At 42.3% G+C, this 25103-nt stretch overlaps 2 protein-coding genes across 14 annotated transcripts in view; one reads left to right on the top strand and one right to left on the bottom strand.

The window, feature by feature from the left end:
• ELMOD1 (ELMO domain containing 1) overlaps positions 1-5114 on the bottom strand; it is a 70826-nt gene extending 65712 nt beyond the window's left edge. For 3 of the 5 annotated variants that reach the window (XM_033948820.1, XM_033948818.1, XM_033948822.1), the window contains exon 1: positions 4681-4818. The gene's annotated coding sequence lies outside the window, so the exon portion shown is untranslated. Of the gene's footprint in view, positions 1-4680; positions 4819-5017 lie in introns of those variants that run through there. The other 2 variants (XM_033948821.1, XM_033948819.1) reach the window with 2 other exon arrangements.
• A 15-nt stretch (positions 5115-5129) lies between these two features.
• Positions 5130-25103, top strand: part of ALKBH8 (alkB homolog 8, tRNA methyltransferase) — a 93475-nt gene continuing 73501 nt past the window's right edge. The window contains exons 1-5 of one of the 9 annotated variants that reach the window (XM_033948814.1): positions 5335-5406; positions 12482-12615; positions 14024-14164; positions 15312-15552; positions 19812-19943. In XM_033948814.1, coding sequence (XP_033804705.1) covers positions 14036-14164; positions 15312-15552; positions 19812-19943 — 502 coding nt within the window. In that variant the 5' untranslated portion in view covers positions 5335-5406; positions 12482-12615; positions 14024-14035. The other 8 variants (XM_033948813.1, XM_033948811.1, XM_033948808.1 and 5 more) reach the window with 8 other exon arrangements.

The raw sequence follows: 25103 nt of genomic DNA, 5'->3' as shown, positions 1-25103 counted from the left end.
TGAAGTGCCATCAGAAGGATAGCCAGCAAGTTCGTGAGGATGCACACACCTGAAAAGGGAAGGGGGGGGGCACATGCAAGGGAAGGGGGGTCGGGAAGGATCGGGGGAGGGTGGAGAAGAGGGCGGGAGAGGGGTGCCACTGCTGCAGGTGCTACTCATCCTCACTATGCCAATGGTGCCAGCTGTTTCTGGCTTCCTACAGTTGAATTTCAATTGAAATTAAAATAAAGAAAAAACTATATTGTTACTAGTAGATCCACCTACTATTCCCCATCAAGATAATCACTAGGTCTTTCCTCATGTTATTCACACCATCCAGGGTGTCTATTATATTGCAGATTTTGGTATCATCCGCAAAGAGGCAAATCTTACCCAACAGCCCTTCATCAATATCGCTTATAAAAATGTTAAAAAGAACAGGCCCACGAACAGAACCTTGAAGCACATCCCTTTCCTCAGAGCGATCCCCATTGATCACTATCCTCTGTCGCCTTCTACTCAACCAGTTCTCGACCCAGCCCATCATTTCGGGGCCCATCCCGAGGGCACTCAGTTTATTTATTAGACGTCTTTGTGGAACACTGTCAAAGGCTTTGCTAAAATCTAAATACACCAAATCTAGCACACTCCCTCTTATCCAATTCTCTGGTCACCCAGTCAAAGAAATCGATCAGATTTGTCTGATAAGACCTACCTCTATTGAATCCATGTTGCCTCCAGTCTTGTAATCCACTGGATTCCAGAACCTTCACCATTCTCTATTTTAAAAGCGGCCTTCTTTTTCTTATTATTTTTACTTACTTGCCTCACAAAAAGATTTGTCGACCTTACAATAACTCCTTTCAGTTTTGCCCACTGTATTTCTATTCCTTCCAGATGTTCCCATCCAGATAACAACTCCTTGACATAATCCCCCATCTGAACAAAGTTAGTTTTTTGTTTTTTTTTAAGTCTAGAACCTTTACTTTTGAATGAGTTCTCTCTATACCTGCCTTAATATTAAACCGTACCATGCAGTGATCACCGATTGGCCTTGGCCCGCTTTGCTCCCCCCAGTGATCGTCCTGCACACATACATAAAAGACATACACATGCACAGAAAATCACCTTGACACCACTACATCTGCTAAAAGTTTCACCGGGACACAAGACCGGAAAAAGCTGGCAAATCATGATAAATCACATCACCATAGAGCATTCTGGAGCCAGAAAGAGCTAGAGATGAGATTGAGGTTAAAGGCAACTACAGATGAAAGCAATCCGAGATTCATCATTGGAGAAATCTTCTAAACAGACTAACTTCAATTGCTAGGGTACTCACTATACCTCCACTTTTACTCACCCCCTCTTCTATTAAACTGCGCTAGCAGTTTTTAGCGCAGAGAGCCGCGCTGCTCCCGACGCTCATAGGAATTCTATGAGCGGCAGAGCAGCATCGGAGCATTTAGAGATCCGGGCCATGGTAGAAGTAAAAGAGGGATTAATAATTGAGGGATCCTTTTACTAAGGCGTGCTAAATGCAAACGCGTCCATTATATTCTAGAGCGCCTTAGTAAAAGGACCCCTTAGTTAACATTTTATGTATGGTGTTTAGTAGTTTTTCTATTATGTTTGCTGCTTATTTTGATGACATATGTCAGTTGTTATCCACATTAAAGGCCTCTTCTATTAAACTGCCATCGGTTTTCTAGCACGGGGAGCCGCGCTGAATGGCCTGGGCTGCTCCAGATGCTCACAGAGTTCCTATGAGCAACGGGAGCAGTGCGGACCATTCAGCGCAGCTCTCTGCTAGCGCAGTTTAATCGAAGAGGGGGACAAATCTTTAGCAATAGCAGGTTATAAATGTTCTAAATAAATAAACTTGCTCTGAGTGGAAAGTCAGATCAGTTGTTTGTGCTATATAATAGTAACTGAACGCTGTTTTGTTAAGTGAGATAAATGGATGGGGGAGAGGCTTCTGGCTGTTTGAGGGAGGATGGGCTGGGGAAGGTGTAGATGGGCTGGAGTACCGTAGGTTTTGACGGAGATTTTGGCAATTGGAATCCAAGCACAGTACCGGGTAGAGCTTTGGATTCTTGCCCAGAAATAGGCAAGAAGAAAAAAATTAAAAAAATTTAAATTGAATCAGGTTGGGCAGACTGGATGGACCATTCGGGTCTTTATCTGCTGTCATCTACTATGTTACTATATTATGTTACTATGAATACCTTCATTTTGGATAGTTGAATGATCCGATTTTTTAATTTTTTTATGCTCATGGAATTTTAGATTTAAGTGTTAATTGTTTTGTCAATGCTTGTATATTGTTTGTATGTTTCCTGTGCTTGATAGTAGGTCTGTGTATACTGTTTGTTTCCATTTTATTATGTATGTAATGCTGGCATCCGTCTAGAATTGTTGGATATGCGGGCTACAAATATTTTAAATAAATAAATAACTTTCTTAGAATTGTGGAGTTGATGGCAGAAAGTTATTCAGAAGATCAGCCTCTAAAGAAAGCCACCTACATTTCCAGCACCTACCTTTGAAGTAAATTACGCCTACAGAGATGCTTTATGGCGTCTAACACCACTTCTAAAGTGGCATTAGGTGACATGAAGCACCTCAGTAGGTGCCTTGAAATTTGTTTTAAAAGTTCTTTTAAATGCCAGCGTCTAAGTTAAGGCACCATTTGTAGAATATGGGCCTAAATAATTATATATTCTTTACTAAAAAATTTTTTATCTGCTTTGAACCCAATTTTAGGGAGTTGATGGAATACAAGTACAGTGATACCTTGGAATCCAAACACCCTGCACGTTGTTCGTGTGTGTTTGTGCATGTTTCCCCAGTGCTTGGGCCGCCCATACGTCATTCAGTTCATTGTTGGAAGCTGTAGTGAAAGCATCTCGTGTGATTTCGCCTTTGTGTAGTGTAGTGAGGAAAATACTGTAATGTATTATTATTATTATTTGTTAATATTTTACCTTAAAATCCAGTGTATTTACAGTGTATTTTAAATGGGAAAAATTGTCTGGAACTCAAACAATTTGGAACTCGAACAGGGTTCTGGAACAGATTAAGTTCAGATTCCAAGGTATCACTGTATTATTACCATTGCCATCTATAAATGATGCGCAAATTTGCTGCTGATAAAAATTAGCACTATGGATGGCATGCAGAGTTGGAAATCATGTATAGAATAGTGCTTAGCACTGGAGTCTGTGCCCAATTTTGGGTGTGAGAATTTACATCAAGTAAATCGTAACTCCTCCCTTTTACTAAATTGCAAAAGTGGTTTTTAGTGCCAGCCGGTGCGCTGAATCCGAAGCTCATAGGAACTCTATAAGTGTTGGAGCAGCGCAGAGCATTCAGCGTGCCGGCCGGCACTAAAATCTGCTTTCTGCCACTTAAAGTCAATTAAAACAAGTCAGTTAGGTGCTGGCAGGCACCATCTAGCTTGAACTTTAAACTAAACTGAACCTTAAGTTTGTATACTGCATCATCTCCATAAAGATAGAGCTCGGCACGATTTACAGGTAATAGTGTGCGCTAGCCGAAAAACTACCGCCTGTTTAAAAGGAGGCGGTAGCGGCTAGCGTGCGCTAAAAATGCTAGCGCACCTTTGTAAAAGGAGCCCTAAGAATGCTAGAAAGAGAATTATATAACCTGATTATCAAAATGCAAATTAGTTTTGATGGCAAATTTTAGAAAATTTTAGAAAATTTAGAAAGTATAATTATGCTTCATAGCTCCCAGGTTTTCAATCGGTGAAGGTTGAGTCCCTTTTGGCACAGCCAACACAGAGCCAACTTTTGCACTGAAGGTCCATAATCTTGTTGCTTCCTATCAGAGCTCTCCTCCTCACTTTTAGCTATACAAATATATATATATATTTTTTATAAATGAACCCAAGCAAACCCTTCTGATAGGCACTACTACTCTGGCAAAATCCATCTACAGTAAATTCAGCTTCTGATCTAAGTTAGGTAACTCAGACTATTAAGTTGATTCAATAAAAAATGTATCCTTTTATATATTTTTTTTCTCCATTAATCTTTATTTCTAAACATTCAAGTAGACTAACACTGTAGCCACATTACTTTAACTCCAGAACAATGACATTGTACCTGCATCCCTCCATGTTGGATGCTGCATTTAACGACGACCTGTGTAAACCCAACATCCACAGAAAAAAAAAAAAAGAGATGGAAAGAATCCCATCCATTCTGCACCTATTTATCGGTCTCACTATAGAAAACGAGTCTTTCCGTCAGAAATTGCACGCCACGCAAGATAAACCCGGAAAACATTTCAATACATTGTAAGCTACAACACAAAACGAGGTTTGTCAAATGGTGTCGCATTAAATTCACAAGCCACTGATGCAGTTTTTTCAAAGTAGTACATAAAAAAATACAGTATGATAACGATTTGGATTTGTCCTCACAACCATCCTTTCCTTCATTTTGTTTTTTTGCAATTTAGAAGAAAGGAGTCGATGCCAACGTTTTCCCGTTAGGAGGTAATGAAAATATGTTACTCCTGTCAGCTCCAAGCCACAGCACTGCAGCAGGCTTGAGTGAAGCAGGATCTGCTGCGGCTGTCGCTAGGTAACCCCGGCCAAGACAGACCGCGCGCTGTCTGCTAGAGTGTGATGTCCCGAGCCGCGAGCGTTACCCTCGTGCAAGTCCCCCTTACCTTGGGAACAAATGCACCAAACAGTTTTTCTCACAGACCCAGAGACGCATTAGGCGAGTGACCCGCGACGAGCACCCTCCTTCTCACGTATTCCAAGATCCACCCCCCTCTCTCTCTCTCCCCTGCGATCTGGCAGCATCTCTACACCTTCCACAAGACTAGCCTCTCTCCTCCCGCATTCTCAACCCCCCCCCCCCGGTCTTCCATAAACCCCTCCAACAAAGGAGGTGGAAGCCGGGAGCTGCGGCAATCATAACAAAAAGCTTGCAAATGTCAGTATTATTAGCATTTATTTACCCCACCCCTGTCTCGCGAGCGCCCCTCCCCCACCTCCTACCTTTAAACTTGTTTTTTTTAGGTGGCCATCCAGCGGCGATAATTCATACAGGCTCCTTGCCACCGGTTCCGGAGCCGTCCCTCTCCCGCGTCCCGCCCCCCTCTGACGCAACCACTTTACCTCCACCCTCCCCTGCCGCGTGCCGCCCCCTCTGAGGCAACTTCCTGTTTCCGGCCGGGCCGCACGAGACAGAGGGAAAGCTCCCAGACCCCGGTACTGGTGTGATGTGTAAATTGCTGCTGCTGACGGCAACCTGAAAGGCAAGTTGGGGAGGCTGGTGATGGTTTGGGAATGAGGAAAGAGAGGCCGAACTGCGGACTGGAAAGACAGAGGAAGAAATGCCAGACCGCCGAAGGGAAGGGGGAGATGATGCTCTGAGGAGAGTGGAGGTCAGACCGCGGTGGATCCTTGGTTTTGGTTTATCTATTGATTATGCATTGAAACACCTCGTACAGAAAAGATTTGGATGCTTTTGCTTTAAGGCACTATTCGGTTTAGCCCCTAAATATATAACTGACCTCTTCTCTTTCTCAAACAACAGACATAAGAGAAGCTCACACTCGAATTTTGTTTCCCCACCGGTGAAAGGATTTAGATTTTTTTAAAAACACCATCAACATCTTCTCTCACATCAAGCGGCATTATGGGGCAAAGATCTGGAACAATTGCTCATGCATACTACTTATGGGGAATTTAGGAAACTACTAAAAACATACTTGTTCCTGAAATATTTAGGCAACTAACCTGTACAATCCTACAAAACAATAACTGATCTCTAGTGCTAACTTTGTTAATTCTACTTAATTTGTAACATATTTTAGCCATTGTAAACTGCATAGAACTTCACGGTCCTGCAGTATATAAACTGTTATTATTATTAAGATTGAATAAGGTTCTGTTAGAAAGGAAATTATATAATATAATAGTATTATTACTTAAACAATCTTAAGTCCTCAACTTGGATCCAAAATTTTACATGAGCGATTAAAATAATTAGATACAGATCTAAACTAAAGAAAAAATAAGTATCTCAGCTGAACCTGGGAGTCAAAATGTATTCATTTTAACTCCTTTCCTTTCAAGGCGTTTCAAAGTCAGAAAACTAGTTAGGTGAATCGGGGTCCTTGGTTTTTGAATGCATACTGAGGAGTGCTGGAGTGTGAGTGCATATAGATGGACCTTCTTGTCCAGTTTGTCTGGCTTGATTAGATTGTAAGCTCTTTTACTGCTACTTTTGAGCAGGGACCGTCTCATCTCTGTTTTGATGTACACCACTGCCTATGTCTAGTAGCGCTATAGAAATGATAAATAGTAGTAGAGGGTAGCCAAATGCTTGTGACTTGGTATCTGTGATGATTGCTGTAATTTTGTAGGTCTATAAGTTTTAAAAATAGAAAATTTAAGAAAGATGGAAAAGATTTCCAAGTAGACTCTCAGTTAACCGGCACCCATGGGGATTGATATATGCTGGATAAATGTAACAGAAACATAATGGCAGATAAAGGCCAAATGGCCCAGCTAGTCTGGCCTTCCACAATAACCATAAAGCTCTTTCTGTCTCTGAGAGATCCCACGTGCCTATCCCAGGCCCTCTTGAATCCAGACACAGTCTCTGTCTCCATCATCTCTTCCAGGAGACTGTAACATGCATCTACCACCCTTTCTGTAAAAAAAGTATTTCCTTAGATTACTCTGGAGCTATCACCTCTTAACTTCATCCTATGCCCTCTCATTGCAGTTTCCTTTCAAATGTAGTTTCTGGTTGCTTACTACGACTACTATTTATCATTTCTATAGCGCTGAAAGGTGTACACAGCGCTGTACATTTAACATTCAGTAGATAGTTCCTGCTCGAGCTTACAGTCTAATTTGGACAGGGTTGGGGAGATTCTGGTAGAAGGAATGATACAATGGGTATAGGTATCTGACAGTGAATGGGTGTTAAGAGTTGAAAACAGTTTCAAAAAAGTGGGCTTTAGCTTGGATTTGAATACTGCTAGAAACGGTGCATGACGTATTGATTCAGGCAACTTGTCCAGGCATATGGCGTCGAGAAAGAAGAGATGGAGTCTGGGATTGGCAATGGAGAAGGGGACAGATAAGAGGGACTTTCCCGACAAATGTAATTCACGGGGAGGGGGATATAAGGGAGGAGAGAGGGGAGGGGAGATAAAATTGAAATCTACAAAATCCTGAGTGGAGTAGAACGGGTACAAGTGGATCGATTTTTCACTCTGTCAAAATTACACCAGGCCGCACAGTGGTATAAAATTATAAGTGAATATGTTAAAAAGAAACCCAAAAATGGTCTTAGAGATATTTGGAGCATTGAGATTAAGCATCAAATTTCAGCATCTCAATGGCCACAAATTTGGTCTTGGAGGATGAGATGTACAGTGTCTGCATCTATGAGACAAACTTGTTTTTTTTCTTCTGCATAGAGCGTTTTGGAACACAGTTAGACTACAAAAGTTAAATAGTTCAAAGTCTAATAGATGTTGGCACTGTAATCTTGAAGTAGGGACTTTAGATCATCTTTTGTTTTATTGTCCCTTTATCTTAGCCTTTTGGAACTCAGTTTGGGATCAAGTAAATTGTTTATTGGAAAAGCGTGTGGCGTTATCTTATGATACAGTACTATTTGGTATGTCTATGAGGAAAAAGAGCCAAATATCATCACATAACAATAAACTTTTATTGATAATGACAGGAGTCACCATTCAGCATATCACAAGTAATTGGAAAAATTACAGTAGACTCAATTACAATTTCTGGTGGAACTCATGTCACATATATAAAATGGAAAGAGCAATAGCTATACAACAAGGAAGCTATAAGAAATTTTATAAAATTTGGGAGCCATTAACTTCTTATTGTAATGAGTAAACACAATTTTCTATTGTAATATACACCGTCTAATGACTGGGGGGAGGGGAAGGTATATATTTTACATTTTTCTTATTGGGGAAATAATAGAGGAATGATGGGAGGGGAGGGTGGTAATTTTATGTATTGTAAGATAAATCAGAAAGATTGTCAAGTGTTGTGTTTAATTGTATTGTTTTATTGTTTGTGCACTTGATGTAAGATTGAAAACAAATAAAGAATTAAAAAAAAAAAATTACAAAGACTAGGGGACACTAGATGAAGTTACAGGGAAATACTTTTAAAACCAATAGGAGGAAATTTTTTTTTCATTCAGAGAATAGTTAAGCTCTGGAATGCATTGCCAGAGGATGTGGTAAGAGCGGATAGCGTAGCTGGTTTTAAGAAAGGTTTGGACAAGTTCCTGGAGGAAAAGTCCATAGTCTGTTATTGAGAAAGACATGGGTGAAGCCACTTCTTGCCCTGGATTGGTAGCATGGAATTTTGCTACTCCTTGGGTTTTGGCCAGGTACTAGAGACCTGGATTGGCCTCTGTGAGAACAGGCTACTGGGCTTGATGGACGATTGGTCTGATCCAGTAAGGCTATTCTTATGTAGATATTGAGGGGCTACAGAATGAATGCACTTGTAATCCACTAAGAGGAATTTGAACTGTATTGCTTGAAAGCTACTATTAGAAATAGGCCTAACTAATAGTATACCCCATATTATGCCATACCATAAACTGTTCCAGACAAACTACCAGACATGTGGTAGGCAAAGCGTGGGTGTACTCAGGTGTGGCGTGCTGAGTTTTCACTTAAATTCGTGCCAGAAATTGATTTTATTTTCATTTTTATTTAAAGTATTACAGTATTTCTTAGATTTTTGGGGGGTTAATTGAGTTCCGGTTAACAGAGAGTCTACTGTATTTACTTGCTGTATACTCTTTCCCTTGCTCTCCATTCAAGTAAATATTCTCAAGGGCAACTGAAACTGCTCTGAGAGGTTTCAGCTTTACTCCTCAGTGTTTCTCACTGTCATACAACATTCAAGCTAACACCTATTGTTTCAGTCCCAGGCTCCCACTCCCGACTGGATTGCGGCCCTCAAGGAGGGACTTTGAGATCCCTGCTTTAAGCCAAAAGATATTGTAGAACACACAGCTTCCACACAAAATATTGAAAACAGCTGAAATTTAGCACATAGCAAAAATGCTTCCAATAGTTCAAAGAGCCGGACTCGACAGCGGCCCTGTTTCGCTTTAGGCTATTTTATGAGTCCTGGCAACAATCTTTCTAAGTACCAACCAATTGAAACAAAAGAAGCAAATGTCCCACTATGGGACATTTGCTTCTTTTTGTTTCAGTTGGTTGGTACTTAGAAATTTTAATACATTTTTATTAGCTTTTGGGAACCAAAGTCATCTCTTTCAGGTCAGAGCAGTATGATGCGCTTCAGTAGAGTGAAAAATGCATATTTTTATGGCAGAAGTACTAGTTTCAAGTTTCAAGTTTATTAATTGATTTGTTCAATTGCTTAATCTGATTTCTAAGCGATGTACAATAAAATATGCATACATAAAGAGACAAAAACATTACATACACTTAATTAATTATAATATAAACAAAAGGAAAGAGGGGATGAAATCCATTTTTATAGTAAAGAAAGGACATACATGGTAAATACAAAAGGAAACTGGGAAGAGAAAAAAAGAAATAAAAAATAAAATAACACTTTATAATAAAATTTAATTAAGTAGCAAATGCATCTTTAAATAAAAAGGTTTTTAATTCGCTTTTAAATTTCCAAAGAAATAAAGACAAAAGACCCTTATCTGTGCTTAAGGAGCTCCACCTGCTGGTGATGAGGGTAAACAGCTCTATTCTGTTTCTTGTAGAAATGTGAAAAATCTTTACAGGAATAAATGAGCAGAAACCAGCACTGGCATTAAACATGTTGGCACCCAGGGCAGAAATTGTTAGGGGGCTCCAAATTCCACAAACAGGCTGTACCTCTTTCAACTTCAGACAGGTTTGGGAGCTCCCTGTGGCTTGGGAATCCAGTACAGTTGTACCCCAGTAACTCAGGACATGGGCAGATGAGCCAGTTGGTCTTGTTCTGACAGTGGTACCTCGGAATCTGAATGCCCCAGAACTTGAACGACTTGGAATCCGAACTTTTTTTGTAGTAAATTTTGTCTTGGAATCCAAACTCTGCTTTGGAATCCGAATACTCTGCACGTTGTATGTGTGTGTTTGTGCCCCAGAATCTGAATGCTGCTTTGGAATATTTGTTAATATTTTACCTTAAAATCCAGTGTATTTTCTGTTAACGTTTGAGTTTTGGAACTCAAACGTAGTTCTGGAACGGATTAAGTTCGGATTCCAAGGTATCACTGTATTGTGTTATCTATAGCGAGAAATATTTGTCTCTCTTGTACAGCTGCAAAATAATGTCTTTGCCTCGGGTTCATAGATAACATAATGAGGTTATTTAAAATAATCTGTCAGTATTCTAATCTAATTGGAGATTTCTCAGTCACGCTATGCCTAGAAAGGTTCAAGGTGACTTACAATTTTAGAGATTTATATTTGTTCATGAGTTACAATGATAAAACAAAAATGCAGAATCCTTGTGAGATGCCGCATAAAGCTTGCCAACTTCATGAGAATACTTTGTCTTTGTGGATGAGATACTGCCTATTCTGTAAGAAGTCTTTAAACCAGTTTAGGGTACGGTCCACAATGCTTATTTCTTTGAGCTTGGTTAGTAGGAGGTTATGGTCAACTGAGTCGAAGGCAGCAGATATATCAAATTGTATTAGAATTGCTTGATATCCCTTGCTTAAGAATTTGTTGATTTTGGTTATTGAAAGGAATTCTACGCTATGCACTGAGCAAATGCTATGTATGTACTGAGTGGGATGTAGACAGAAATGTTTTTCAATATATGCTGAGAGTTGTTTGTAGACAAGTGTTTGTAAGAGTTGGTCAGTATAGGGTTGCCAACAATGGATCTGTTAGAGGAGTTCAAGAGATCTGCATTTTGGGAATTGGGATGAGAGTAGTGTGGCCAATCTGGGATGGTGGTTGACTGACGGAATAGTTTGTTCATAAGATTGGTCAGCCAGGCAATGATGTGGGTGGGGGCATCTACTAACTAGCAAGTGATTAGGGTAGTTGTCTAGGACGCTGCCGCAAGTTGGTATTTTTTTTTTTGTTTTTTTTAAAGAGTGTGCTAGTGTCTGAGGGAGTTAAAGGTGTGAAGCTACTCCATTTGGTCTTAAGGGTATGGATCAGTTGGCCCAGGACTAGTGTAGTGTATTGGGGTGCAATTGTGGTAGTGTTTTTGCCTCTGACTGAACATTTTTTTTATCTTATCGATGAAGAAATCTGCTAGCTTCTGGGCGTTGGGTTGTGAGTGAACGTCCGACAATCCTAATTCTGGAGATGAGGTTATAGAGCGCATTATGCAAACTAGATTTTTTTATATGGTTTCATAAGACAATGTATGTTCAAATGATTTTTATTGTTTCAACAAAACCAGCAAATGCAAAAATTGGTATCAATCAAGAAGTACCAGTACAAATACAGAATACAAATCTCAGAAACCGACGGGTGTCCTATATAGAACTGGGTCTAAGGCCGCCTAAAGTAAACCCGATTCTCTAACCGATGTCCATGTTACAGACGCTGGTTAGTGAATCGGGTTAAATTTAGCGGCCGCAGCTGGGGCTGCCAGTCCCTCCCCCCCCGAACGAATGTGGTAGGAGGTATCATATCTTCTTTTATCTCTTGTTCTATTTATTACCTCTTTAAAAGTGGACTAACATGGCTGCCACATCATTTTACTCATTCATTGTAGAAATCCATAAACCCAGCCTTCCTTGTGGTGTTGAAACTGGAATTAGCCACATGTGAAATATGAATGAAACATGTCAAAATAATCTTATCAGTGTGCCCCTCTGCCAATATTTTTTTGTCAAATATGCTCATTGTGGAAGAATTATCAATTTTTCATAATATTCATGAAGTGATAAACAGATTTAGTATGTCCTTGGTTTTTTTTAATAGAAAATGTCTGTTCATTAACGATGTCCCTGAACAATCTACAGCAGGGCTACCCAAGTCCGGTCCTCGAGATCTACTGGCAGGCCAGGTTTTCAGGATATCCGCAACGAATATGCATGATACAGATTTGTCTGCACTGCCTTCTTGGTATGCAAATCTCTCTCATGCATGTTCTTTGTGGATATCCTGAAAACCTGGCCTGCCAGTAGATCTCGAGGACCGGACTTGGGCAGCCCTGATCTACAGTATTTATTATACTTGATACTGTGTTCTATTTGGTGTACACTTGTAAATCTTGGACACTAATATTTGATATGTGCTCATTGAGTCTTTTTAACCAAGCTACATAGTAAACCTAAAAGAATCTATAACAATGGCAGAAAAAATTATTTTCCAGTCAAAATCTCTAGAAGTCAGGAAAAGTTATTTTCCTTATTTTCTTATCTACTTGTGCTTATCATTTTGTTAACTCTTTTCATTTGTTTCTTCTCTCCGTTTGATCTCTTCCTTCTGGTTCAACCTGCAGCCTATTCTCTTTGGCAACCTAATTTTCTTCCATCTGTTGAATCTTGCTGCATCCTCCAACCTTGTGCACTGGAGGCTTTACAATTTCAAGAGTTTACCTTTACTGATGCTGTGGTTGCTGCAACATTCAGGCAGGTAGGAAAAAGCTCAAGCTGTTCCCTCTACCAGTGGCTGCTGCCGATGTAGTATATATAAGGAAGTAGTTGAGGTGGCTGCTGATCCAGAAATGTCAAGTTACCCAGTTCCAGGCTGGAAATTTGGGGACAGTCTGGATTTTTGATCATCCCATCTTGATGTATTCTGAGACTTGCAGCACTGATTTCAGTGAGCAGAATCGGGAACTACAAATGCCACACTGCTTGGTATGTACGTTCAAGACCAACACTAGCCAAAAAATTTCCCGCCTGGAACTGAGTAACGTGGCATCTCTACGGACCTGGAGTGTGAGGGAAGCAGGTATTGTAGAGCTCCTCCTTCTGCTGTTTAGCTGCTGCTCCGTCAAATACACAAAATAGGGGCAAATGAACTCAAGGTATTTGCACTTGAGTGATTTAGAAAAGATTCAAAAAAGACCAATGAAGTAATCACTCCTATACTGGTTCCAACTTCAACAATTTCAATATTGCATACAATTATTGGTAGCTTTAGTGCTCAGAATCATAGAGATGATAATAGGGACACAATGCCCCGACGTTACCGTCTCACCACTCAATCATCGCATCTTCAAGCACCATTTATAAATAGTATGAATGTTCAAATGGTCAACTTAGGTGCCAAGTGAGATGGTGGTCGACGAGTGAGTGGTGAGACGGTAACGTCAGGGCATTGTACCCCTGTTATCATCTCTATGATTCTGAGCACTAAATAATTGTATGCAATATTGAAATTGTTGATGTTTGGAACCAGTATAGGAGTGATTACTTCATCGGTCTTGTTTAGCTGCTTCTGGCATCGAAGTAGTCAGTGAAGCTCCTCTGCCAGTTCCCCCCTCTATTTAGATGGGACAAAGGAGAACTTGGTCTCTAGTTGCACAGGAAGTTAATTTAGACCCCAGTGTTAATAAGTTAAGATCCCAGTTGCCTAAGGAAGTTCTAGGCCACATTACCACAGTCTGAAATAAATCTTTGTGTTAAGTGGAGACAAAAGTGTGCAAACCACTTCTTGTCTTGGATTCTGTTTTAGAATAAGTGTTATGGATTGCAGTTCTAGTCCTCTATAAAATTCTGTTTTGTTACGTGTATATACATCAGAAATTGTCTAAAGTAAAACTACTTTTTGAAACAGCTGTACACAAAAGTAGAAAACTGCTAAAAGCTCTAAATCAGAAATGGGCAACTCCAATCGGGTTTTCAGAATTTCCCCAATGAATATGCATGAGATCTATTTGCATGCACTGCTTTCAATGCATATTCATTGGGGAAATCCTGAAAACCGAATTGGATTCCGGCCCTCGAGGACCGGAGTTGCTCATGTCTGCTCTAAATGATGGCTTGGCTTTGCAGGAATCTTGAAGCAGTGCATTGATGTTCTCCTTCTTTGTAAGGATAACGATGCAATGGAGAGTTCTAGTCAGATTCAACAGAAGCTCAGTAAAGAAGAGAAGAAACTACTGAAGAAACAGAATAAGGCCAGACACACCTTGCTGCGACATGAAGGCATTGAAAGCGTATCCTATGCCACGCAGGTGATTATACTTAGTATCGGTCAACAGTAGTTATGAAGAGTTCTAGAGCTGTGATCTAACCTTAGACACATTTTTGACTGGCTGTACTGCAAACAAGAGAATCTTTAATCCTCTAAAAAGTGTTAAGGTTGTCAATTAAAACATCATCTGAACTTTCTTTGATGGGATAAATTTCTGTATAATAGCAGAGGACTTTGTTTATCTGTACAAACAAGGTGCTCATGATCATATCAGCTCACATGTGTACACAACCTTGCTCCCCCCTCCACGTCTCCTGCCACATCTCTAACTGCTGGTACAAATTCCAAATCTTCTTGCCAATGAAGACTCATACACTATGGTACAATCTGTAGAAGTGCCTAGTGGAGTCCAAACCCCATAAGCACAAAATGAGGCCAACCACAGTAGAGTTAATGATGCTGGCACTAAAGGAAGGGGGAAATGGAAGGGAGTAAGGGATCAGAAGGACAGGGGAGGAGGCAGAGTAGATGCTGGGGAAGGGGGATGAATGGGAGGGAAAACATGGCAAGAACAGAATTGATAGAATACGGAAGGAGAGGGGAGAGAGTGCGTACCCTCTCAAACACAGGCCCCACTACTGAGTTTCTGCAGATCCAGGCTAATAATTAATACTGTACTAGTGTTCCAGCCATGAATACATGCAAGGGGCACCCAAATTCAGGTACATAGATTATAGAATTAACTTTTCACATGTTGCCTTTGTGCAATGATGGGGCTCACCTCTCCTCTCTCTAGGCATTGTATTTGCTGCCTCCAAAGCATTTCCTGTCCTATCTGGGAAAAGCTTGGTGGGTGGTATTTCTCTTTCCTCAGAATAATGAGGATTTTGAAACGTTAGGGACAGTGAAGCAGAGTTGTGTGTTTCAAGTTACTCAAAAGGAAACCCTCTGAAAGAAATACATGTACCGTAAATAGTCTAATGGAGGTATATTATTAGATAAGATTTGATGAAAAATAAATCACAACAACCCCTCACCCCCCATTAAAGAGATTAATTGAAACAAAAGAAAACCTGCTATTTATTTGATGCGGGCACAGTTTAAACCATAATTCTGTTCATTCTCTGATTTATTTTTTTTCTCAATTATTTAAATTTGTTTTGATTTTCTTATGTCTTTTTTATTAGAACCTTGTTGTTGCTAATGGTGGACTGGGTAATGGAATGAACAGACAGCAAATGCTGGAAGTGTTGGAGACCTGTGGACGTGTGGAAGCTCTTTTAATGCCTCCTAATAAGCCCTACTCATTTGTTCAGTATGGTACCATAGAGGAAGCCAAGAAAGCCTACAGATTGCTTGGTGGAAAGAAGGTCATATTAGATGATTTAAGTTTGAACATTACTCTGTACGTGAACTTTGTGGAAAAAGGTATGTCAGTTTTTTTCCTAAAGATCTCCTGCCCACATCCATTTACCTTTCCTTAGAGCATTCATGATTTTTCTCTCTTCTGCCCTTAATACTCCCTTTCCAGCATCCTACTTTGTTTTATATTGATATTTCCACAGGACTTCTAGGTAGGATTTGTGACGTTCAGATTGGAACTTGCACATAGTCTTTTGTAAAACACATATAAGGATGCCAGGAAATGCACTTGTAAGTGTTGGCATGTTCAGTAGAAGCAGCCATTTTCAGAAAAAGCTGCATCGCTCAGGATTTTGAACCAGCCTGTGGTTATAAGTGCTGGCAATTGTTTGTAAAATGCTGGACTTGACAAAATTGGATTCCCAGGAAAATTTGATGGAGGAGCCACATGAAACAATATTCATCTTTTAAAAAAAAAAAATTAGTACTGGGTTAAAACATCAGAGAAGTAAGGACAATTGACCCCTCACTGATGCAAGCCACAGGTTTAAATGAACAGTTAGCTGACATGCCTTTCTGGAAGGAGGTGTAAATGCTAATGTCTAGAATTTTATATGGGATGTGTATCTTACTTCTGTTAAATTAAATTGGAAATAGACATGTGTTTTGATTCACCCAAGCATGTCCCTTTGGAAACTGCGCTGTGGATGTAAATATTGTGACAGGGAAAAGCATGCAGACAGCAAAATGCCCAAGGTGCAGGCTGACCCAAGCCATTAAAGAGAAGCCCTGTCACTAAAGAGAAGCCCGGTAAGAATGCCACTCAGGTTAAGCATGAGGCCTCAGAAGTCAGACATGTCCCATTTCAAAAGCTTATTTGCCTTTAGGTGAGAAGCCTGTGAGCCAGCAGTTAATTCCAAAGCCCACTTCTCCCCTTAAAGGGAAAGCCCAGAGAGGGGGTGGGGTGGAAACGATTACACCTAAGAACACACCAGGGAAAGCTTTAGTCCAATGTTTCTCAACTCGGTCCTGGAGTACCTCCTTGCTAGTCAGGTTTTCAAGATATCCACAATGAATATGCATGAAAGACATTTGCATATAATGGAGGCAGTGTATGCAAATCAAGTTTATGCAAATTCAGTGTGGATATCCTGAAAACCCGACTCGCAAGGGGGTACTCCAGGACCAAGTTGAGAAACACTGCTTTAGTCAAAGCCTGCAGACTGGTTAAGGAACAGCCAATGAGAGCCCTAGCTGTCCCTGCAGGTGTGGATAAACAGATGAGAGAGCGGAAGCTTAGGAGGAATGGCTTCATTCCTGTCACAACACAGAAGCCACAGGGCAGAAGCCATTGCCCTCAGGAGGTCAGGCTACTGGGAGAACTAAAGCTAACCTAGGACTTCTGGCAAGGAACCTTTCCAAACCCAGCTCTGTAGAAAGTTCTGATCAGGATTTAACCCGAGTAGCAGGTGGGCAGGATATAGATCTAGTTTCTCTATCTGGGGAAAGTGATATTCAGCCAGAGTGTGACATGTGCATGATTAAGGGGGAATGTAATTCAATAAGCTTTCTGGAAGATGAGGAAATGCAGTGGGAGCCTGGGACTGAAACAATAGGTGTTAGCTTGAATGTTGTATTACAGTGAGAAACACTGAGGAGTAAAGCTGAAACCTCTCAGAGCAGTTTCAGTTGCCCGTGAGAATATTTACTGTGGGGGGAAAGGAATCCTTAACTCTTTCCCTCTCTAATTGACAAATAGCATTGTAGTAGTGCTAAAGTTAAAGTTAAAGCCCTAGTCTTGATTTAAAACTCACAAAAGGGGTTTGTTTACGGGAGGGATACAATCGGGGAGGTTCGCCCTTCTCACTGAGAACAGGAAATTCCTGCAAAGGACTCTGTGACTAGCTTTTTATCAATGTTTAATTAAATGGCAAAAAATTGGAAACAGGATTTGGGCAGAATTAGCAAAGCCTAGATATTGCCTGGCAGTTGTTAGACAGTGACATAAACACACACAATAGTCCAGGACAGGGCACAACCAAGCCTGGAATCTAGAAATCTAACTTTAAGAGCCTGTAAGGAACTGTCTGAACAGCACAAGCATATAAAGTTTGGCAAGGAACCGATGGACACAAGACTTATGGGAGTTGTAGTCAAGTTACTGTATTGGAAAGAGTAATCTTGTGACTGCATTACAGACTGTGTTTTGAAACAACTTGCCGTTCATTTGTGAAAAAAAGTTTGTTTGTTTTTTAAGACTGTTTTTGAACAGATCAGTGCATGGTGATAGCACTAGATTGGACTTGGTTACACTTGCTCCATTACTCCAGAGTATAGGGAAATAAAAAGTCTTCAGTTTTTACACATGTGTGTTTTTGTTTTTTCCTTTTGAGTTTGCAATCCATTTGGCCACTCCAGTAAAACCGCTCGGCTGGTGCAGAGCTGAGGATTAGGGACCAGTTGCCTGCTGTCCTTGCTCCCCACCATAATATGTAAATAGTGACTTTCTAAAGGTTATTTACTAGCATTGGCCATTTTGTTACTGTAGTGTGAATGCCTCGGAAGTAGAGAATGACATGGGGACAAAGTTTGTCTCCATTTCCACCCCATTCCCCACAGCAGAGCAGAATCTCATTTGTACAGAAAGCAAGCGGTTGTCTTATTGAAAATGATGGAACTAGTGTAGTAGAGTTTGAGTTGCGGGGGTGGGGTGGGATTGGGGAAAGACTTTGGACTAGATTTATCAACTGATCCGGGCAGGTTTGAGGAATTCTTCAAAGTAGAATATGCAGATGGGGCGATCGGAAGAACGCCCCCATCTGCCTGCCCGGATCGCTCTACAACGATCCCAGCACATGTGCAGACCATCTGAAGATGGTCTGCGCATGCGCTAGACCTCCGGACCCAGCAGAGTGTTTTTTTTCTTTTTAAACAGGCTGCTGAGCAGGGAGAGCAGCCAGCAATCTTCCACCTCCCAAATTTGTCTCAACTGCAGGAAGGAAGAGCAGGCAGGGCAAAGAAAAAAAAAAAAAAAGAAGCTGAACTCCCGAAGATCCAGGGGTGCCAGGCTGCGAGCCATGGGGAGTGCCTCGCTGCAGCCTAGAAGCAGAGGGAGGAACTGCCAGACTATGGAACTAAACCCTCCCCGACTCTCCTGCTCTCTGCTTTCCTTACCCGCAGTGCGAGCCTGTGGTTTTAAAGTGGAGATGCACTGCGGGAAAGGGCGGCAGAGAGCAGGAGAGTCGGGGGCCGCATTTTTCCCCCACAGTGGAGTTTCTCGTATCCATGGCTGCAAGCAGGGAGTTTCAGGGCTGCAGGGCTGGTATTTCAGCACCGGAGAGAGCAGGAAAGGAGTATGCCTGAAAAATGTTAGTGAATCGCTGCCTTGCTAGATTTGCATGCCATTTCTCTAATTTGCATGCGTGGATCGGATTGGGTACAGCCAGAAGGTTACTGAATCGGGTCGGGGTCGTAAAGGGGTCATAAACCGATTGGTACACGATTGGTTTGCTTAGTGAATCTAGGCCTTTGTCACTATACCAGTCTATTTTCAACAGCACGAAATGCCCATAGCTATGCTAAACATCCCCTCCCCCAAAACCCACACTCGGTAAGTACATTTAGACACAGATGAGCCCCGGATCTGTTCTCATTTTGGTATTGCAAGATTTTTTTGTTAAACTGTATCTGCTATACACCACCTTGGGCGAGTCTTCATAAAGGCAGTTAATAAAATGTTTGTTTGTTTAATGTATTGGGATTTATTATCTTTCAAAATTAGCTACAATGTCTAAGTACATTGTCTAAAAACATAAGTTCTTGCACCTCCATTGGTAAAAATTAATCATGGATCTGCGATTATTTTTTTATGTCTCGGAGTTCAGCAAAAAAGTATTTGTAGAGTTTCTCGTCTGCTTTTTGAGTGAGTAGAATTTTTGTAGCAAATGATGCTTCTAGATTTGAAAATGCAATCTATGCATATTTTTCTGATCATTTCCAAAAGTACACCACCTGACAGCCTCACCCACCTTATAGCACAATTTTCAGACAGCCAGTTTACCTATGTTAAATTACCACTCACTTGTATAAATGACTGAAAATTTATCCTTTCTCTAGAATGTGTGATGGCTAATAAAGAAATTTGTGACTACTGGTGACAGAATTGCAGTGTAGCACTTAAATTATTTAAACAGTGCTTTAATAGTTAAAGTTTAATTGATGGAGAGTAACAGTATATTACACACCATACAAAAGGCACAGTATTTTTAAAGGATACTAGTTCTCTTAAGAGCTCAAATGACTGTTTGTTTGTTTTTTGCCTGTAGTGCATTTGGAAGACCCATTACCTCTGACTCTGCCACCAGGACTTTTAGTAATTGAAGAATTTGTGTCATTTGAGGAAGAGGAAAAGTTATTAGAAAGTATTGCTTGGACAGTGGACACAGACAAAGAAAATAGTAAGTAAAATTGTGATAAGCAGCCTGAAGACTATTGGATTTTAGTTTTCAAATTGTCTGCTTTGGCCAAGGTCCATATGTACCTTTTACTCTGCATCTATCAAAAACTTTCTAAGCAAATGACTATGTATAGTTTGCTTTAAAACTTGTTATGAGTACATAGTATAGCTGAATATTAATACTTTTACAATATAATATAATTGTATTGGTACTTTTACAATATAATGTAATTGGGGCTTTTAATTTGAGGTTTTAACTGATAAACACCCCTGGTACAAAAGGAGCTAAATAGATTCTTATTGGATGAATGCTGGGAAAACTCTCTACTCCTCTGGTGCTTTTTAACCCTACCTTTTGCTTACCTTGAATTCTCTACTTTGTGTGTGTGTGTTGGGGGGGGGGAGTGTCAGCTTTTTCTGTGCTGTTGATTTTAGATGCACAAACGTATTTCATTCCATTGGGGAAGGATCGTAGCAATGACAACTGAACTTCAAAAGCACAAATTGTTTTTGTACTATTAAATAATTCCTAATTAGTTGTAAAATATCCTATAAATATTATACATAGATTTGAGAATGCAATCTACATGCATTTATTTTCCTCCCTCAGCCTAATGCCAAGGAATGCAGCTAAAAAGTCTGTGCATTGTGGTACTATACACTTTCTTTTAGCTGTATTAAGAGAGGATGGTTTCGCTCAGTTTGTTTCATGGGACCTGTTCATATAGAGAATCTGGAACACTTTGGGCTTATGGCATGGCTGTTGAGCAGTTGGCCCTTACAAGCAAAGGTTATTCAGATGTGGTTGTTACCACATTACTCAGAGCTAAGAAGCCGTCCACAATGCTAAGATCTGGAAGTTCTTTCAGCACTGGTGTGTGGTGAAGGATGAAGAGCCCTGGCGAGCTCTGATTTTGGTAATCCTGGACTTTTTGCAGGAGGAACTTCATAGGGGGCTGTCAGTAGGTTCTCTGAAAGTGCAGGTAGCAGGCCTTTTCTTTTTCCAAGCTTAAGGTGAAAGAGGCTCCTTGGCCTCTCACCCAGATGTCACCCGGTTAATTAAAGAGGCTCTGCGGTTGCACCTTCCGGTGTTTTCCCTTTTCCTTTCCCTGAGACTTAACATTGTGTTGCAAGGTTTCAGTACTGCTCGGTATGAGCCCTTATGGGAGACTTCCCTTTTGGATCTTACAGTCATTCTTTGGATCTTACAGTCAAGACAGTGTTCCTGGTGGTGATTATGTTGGTGAGACGGGTTTCTGAGTTGCAGTTAGGTTCATGGAAGCAGCGCTTTATCCCAGGACAAGCAGGCAGCATATTCTTGACTGATGGGTGACGGCACCGACGGAGCCCCGGTACAGACAATTTTAGAGTGATTGCACTCTAAGAACTTGGAAAGTTCTAGTAGGCCGCACCGCGCACGCACGAGTGCCTTCCCGCCCGACAGAGGCGCGCGGTCCCCAGTTTTAGTTTCCGCGGAGCTAAGAAGACGCGTCCTTTTCAACGGCTGTTGAAAAGATCTTTTCTATCGCCTTCCCACTCGCGAAAACCCTTCAGGAAATATAATTTCCTTTTTTTATTTTATTCTTTGTTGTTTAAAAAAAAAAAAACAACTTTATTTTTTTCGGTTCGCCCCGGCGGGGCCTGTTGCCACCATCGAGGCCTCTGCCTTCGATTTGGCAGAAGCCGTTTTTACGTTCATGCCCCCCCCAACCTGGGTTTAAGAAGTGCCAGCGGTGCGCACGGCCCATTTCTCTCACCGACCCGCATAACTGCTGCTTACAGTGCCTGGGTCCTGACCATCGGGCGTCCACCTGCACCCGCTGTGCCACTTTAAAAAAGAGAACCTTGAAAAACCGTCAGATCCAGCAACGGTTATTGTTTGGTGCCGATATGTCTGATTCTGCGGCACCGGCACCGACATCGACCCCGTCTCAGTCGGCACCCACCTCGTTGACACCGCGCCGGTGTCGCATCCTCCAGGTAAGCCGGCTAAGAAGCCTTCCCCGCTGGAGCGTCCTCCGGTCTCAGTAGCAGCGAGCCCAGTCCTGCCGACTTCGAGGCGCCCGCGGAAGCGCTCCGCACCGATTGAGGTGAGCCCCTCGACCTCGGGTTCCTCCTCTTCGGAGTGTCGAGCGGCACCGAAGGTACTGCAGAAGAAAAAAGCGGTACCAGTGCCTTCGCTGGACGAGCGAATTGCTGCCATCCTGCAGGTGCAACTCAAGGAGCAGTTGCAACAGCTCCTTCCCGCACTATTGAAACCGAGCCTTCCAGTCCCGGTCCGGTCTGAGCCACCGGTACCGACAGTGGAGCAGCCCCTTTTATCTGCATCCACTTTGTCGGTACCGGTACATTCTGCTTCATCGGTATCCATGCCGATCTTAGCAACGGAACCGAGGTCCTTACACCAGGCTGTGCAAACTTCGGCACCGACACAGCCCTTAACATCTCCCAGTACCGCTTCTCTAAGGTCGGGTAAGTCGACTCGCAAAACTCGACACCTGGAACCTTCCACACCGGAGTCCCGGGATCGCAGCTTCCAAGTTAGGGATCCTGATCTGTGGGGTGATCCGAAGAGCCTCTTCTCTCTGAGGGGGAGTGTTCATCGGCTGACGAGGATCCTTCTGTTTTAGATCCGTCCTCTAAGCCAGATGCAACCTCTTTCACCTCATTTCTGAAAGAGATGTGTGACTCTCTCTCTATTCCCTTGGAGGTTGAGTCCAAAAAATCCAAAGCGTTTCTTGATGCACTGGATTTTGACCAGCCTCCAAGGGAATTTCTGAAATTGCCTCTCCATGATATCTTGAGAGAGACTTTTTACAAGAATCTGGAGACGCCTTTAACCATCCCAGGAGCCCCTCGTAAACTGGACTCCTTATATAAAGTCATCCCCATTCCTGGCTTTGACAAACCACAACTTCCACATGAGTCTCTCTTGGTGGAATCCACTTTAAAGAAATCCACGGGAGCTAGTGTGTACGCCTCAGTCCCTCCTGGCAGAGAAGGTAAGGCCATGGATAAATTTGGCAAGAGGTTCTATCAGAATGCGATGTTGGCTAACAGGTCAGGGGATTATGCTTTTTATTTCTCGTTTTATCTAAAGCATCTCATACAAAATCTGACTGCTTTTGAAAAGTACCTCCCTGACCGCAAGAGATCTGCCTTTCGCCAAACTTCTTCATCTCTCCTACAACTTCGCAAATTCATGGTCTGGTCGATCTACGACACATTTGAGCTGACCTCTCGAGCCACGGCCATGTCGGTGGCCATGCGTCGTCTGGCATGGCTCAGGGTCTCAGAACTTGATGTCAACCATCAAGATCGACTGGCTAATGCGCCTTGCCTAGGTGATGAGCTCTTTGGAGAATCCATGGACTCCACTACCCAAAAGCTCTCTGCCCATGAGACTAGGTGGGATACTCTCCTCAAAACAAAAAAGAAGACCCCACCAGCCCGGCCTTTTCTGCAGCAATCGGCCTACCAACGCCGCTATGTGGCTCGTCCTTTGCCACCGGCTCCTCAACAGCCTAGGCGTCAGTGACAACAACAAAGGCAAACCCCTAGGCCAGCACAACAACAACAGGTGAAGCCTCCTCCTCCACAAAAGTCTACCCAACCCTTTTGACTTGGTTCTCCAGGGCATAGCCAGTGTTGTACCATCTGCCCATCTTCCACGACCCATAGAAGGACGCCTTGCTTTTTACATAAGCCGTTGGGAAATCATCACCTCGGATCAGTGGGTCCTCAACATCATCCGCCACGGCTATTCTCTCAACTTTCAGACTCTTCCTACCCAAAGTCTGCCAAAAGAGTCTGCTTTGAACACTCCTCAGTCTTCCCTCCTTCTTCAAGAGGTTCAATCCCTCCTCCTTCTGAAGTTCCTCTAGATCAAAAGGGGCAGGGATTCTACTCCCGTTATTTTCTAGTCCCCAAAAAAACAGGAGATCTCAGACCCATTCTAGATCTTCGCGATCTCAACAAATGCTTGGTCAAAGAGAAATTCAGGTGCTTTCTCTGGCCACTCTTTACCCTCTTCTCAATAAAGGCGACTGGCTATGCTCCCTCGATCTCAAAGAGGCATATACTCACATACTGGTCAATCTGGCCTCCAGACAGTACCTCCGCTTCATGATCAATCATTGTCATTACCAATACAAGGTGCTGCCCTTCGGTCTTGCCTCCTCTCCAAGAGTGTTCACCAAATGTCTGATTGTGGTGGCTGCCTTTCTACGTTCTCACCACCTTCAGGTCTTTCCTTACCTGGACGACTGGTTGATCAAAGCCAATTCTTCTCAGACGGTGCTCCTGGCCACCAACCAAACCATCCTGTTTCTTCAACTTCTGGGGTTCGAGATCAATCTACCCAAATCTCATCTCATCCCCACTCAGAGACTTCAATTCATTGGAGCGGTGCTGGACACAATCCTCATGAGAGCGTTCCTACCGTCCGACCGTCTTCAAACTCTTCAATCTCTATGTCAGCAGGTGCTTCCTCAACGTTCCATCTCTGCCAAGCAAATGATGATACTCTTGGGTCACATGGCCTCCACAGTTCATGTCACACCCTTCGCACGTCTTCACCTACGCACTCCTCAGTGGACCCTAGCTACCCAGTGGTCCCAAGCGACGGATCCTTGCTCTTGACACATATCTGTGACATCATCTCTTCGTCAGTCTCTACAATGGTGGTTGATGTCCTCAAATCTCTCCAGAGGTCGTCTGTTCCATCTACCTCCTCATCAACTTGTCATCACCACCGACGCCTCCCCTTATGCCTGGGGGGCTCATTTGAACGAGTTCCAAACTCAAGGACTTTGGACAGCCCAGGAAATGAAGCATCACATCAATTTCCTGGAATTCAGAGCGATGTTTTATGCCCTCAAGACCTTCCAACATCTTCTCTTTCCTCAAGTCCTTCTGCTGTGCACAGACAATCAAGTTGCGATGTACTACATCAACAAGCAGGGTGGAACAGGCTCTCGCCTCTTGTGCCAGGAAGCCCAGAAGATTTGGGCTTGGGCCACAGATCACCAATTATGCCTGAAAGCTATCTACATTCAGGGAGAACAGAATTCTTTGGCAGACAAACTCAGCAGAATTCTCCAGCCTCACGAGAGGACTCTCGATCCTTTAATTCTACAGTCCATCTTTGCTCAGTGGGGCA

This window comes from Geotrypetes seraphini, chromosome 6, assembly GCF_902459505.1.
Source record: "Geotrypetes seraphini chromosome 6, aGeoSer1.1, whole genome shotgun sequence".
Lineage (NCBI taxonomy): Eukaryota > Metazoa > Chordata > Amphibia > Gymnophiona > Dermophiidae > Geotrypetes > Geotrypetes seraphini.
Note: the sequence above shows the minus strand (reverse complement) of the source record. Positions and strands in the feature narration are given on the sequence as shown.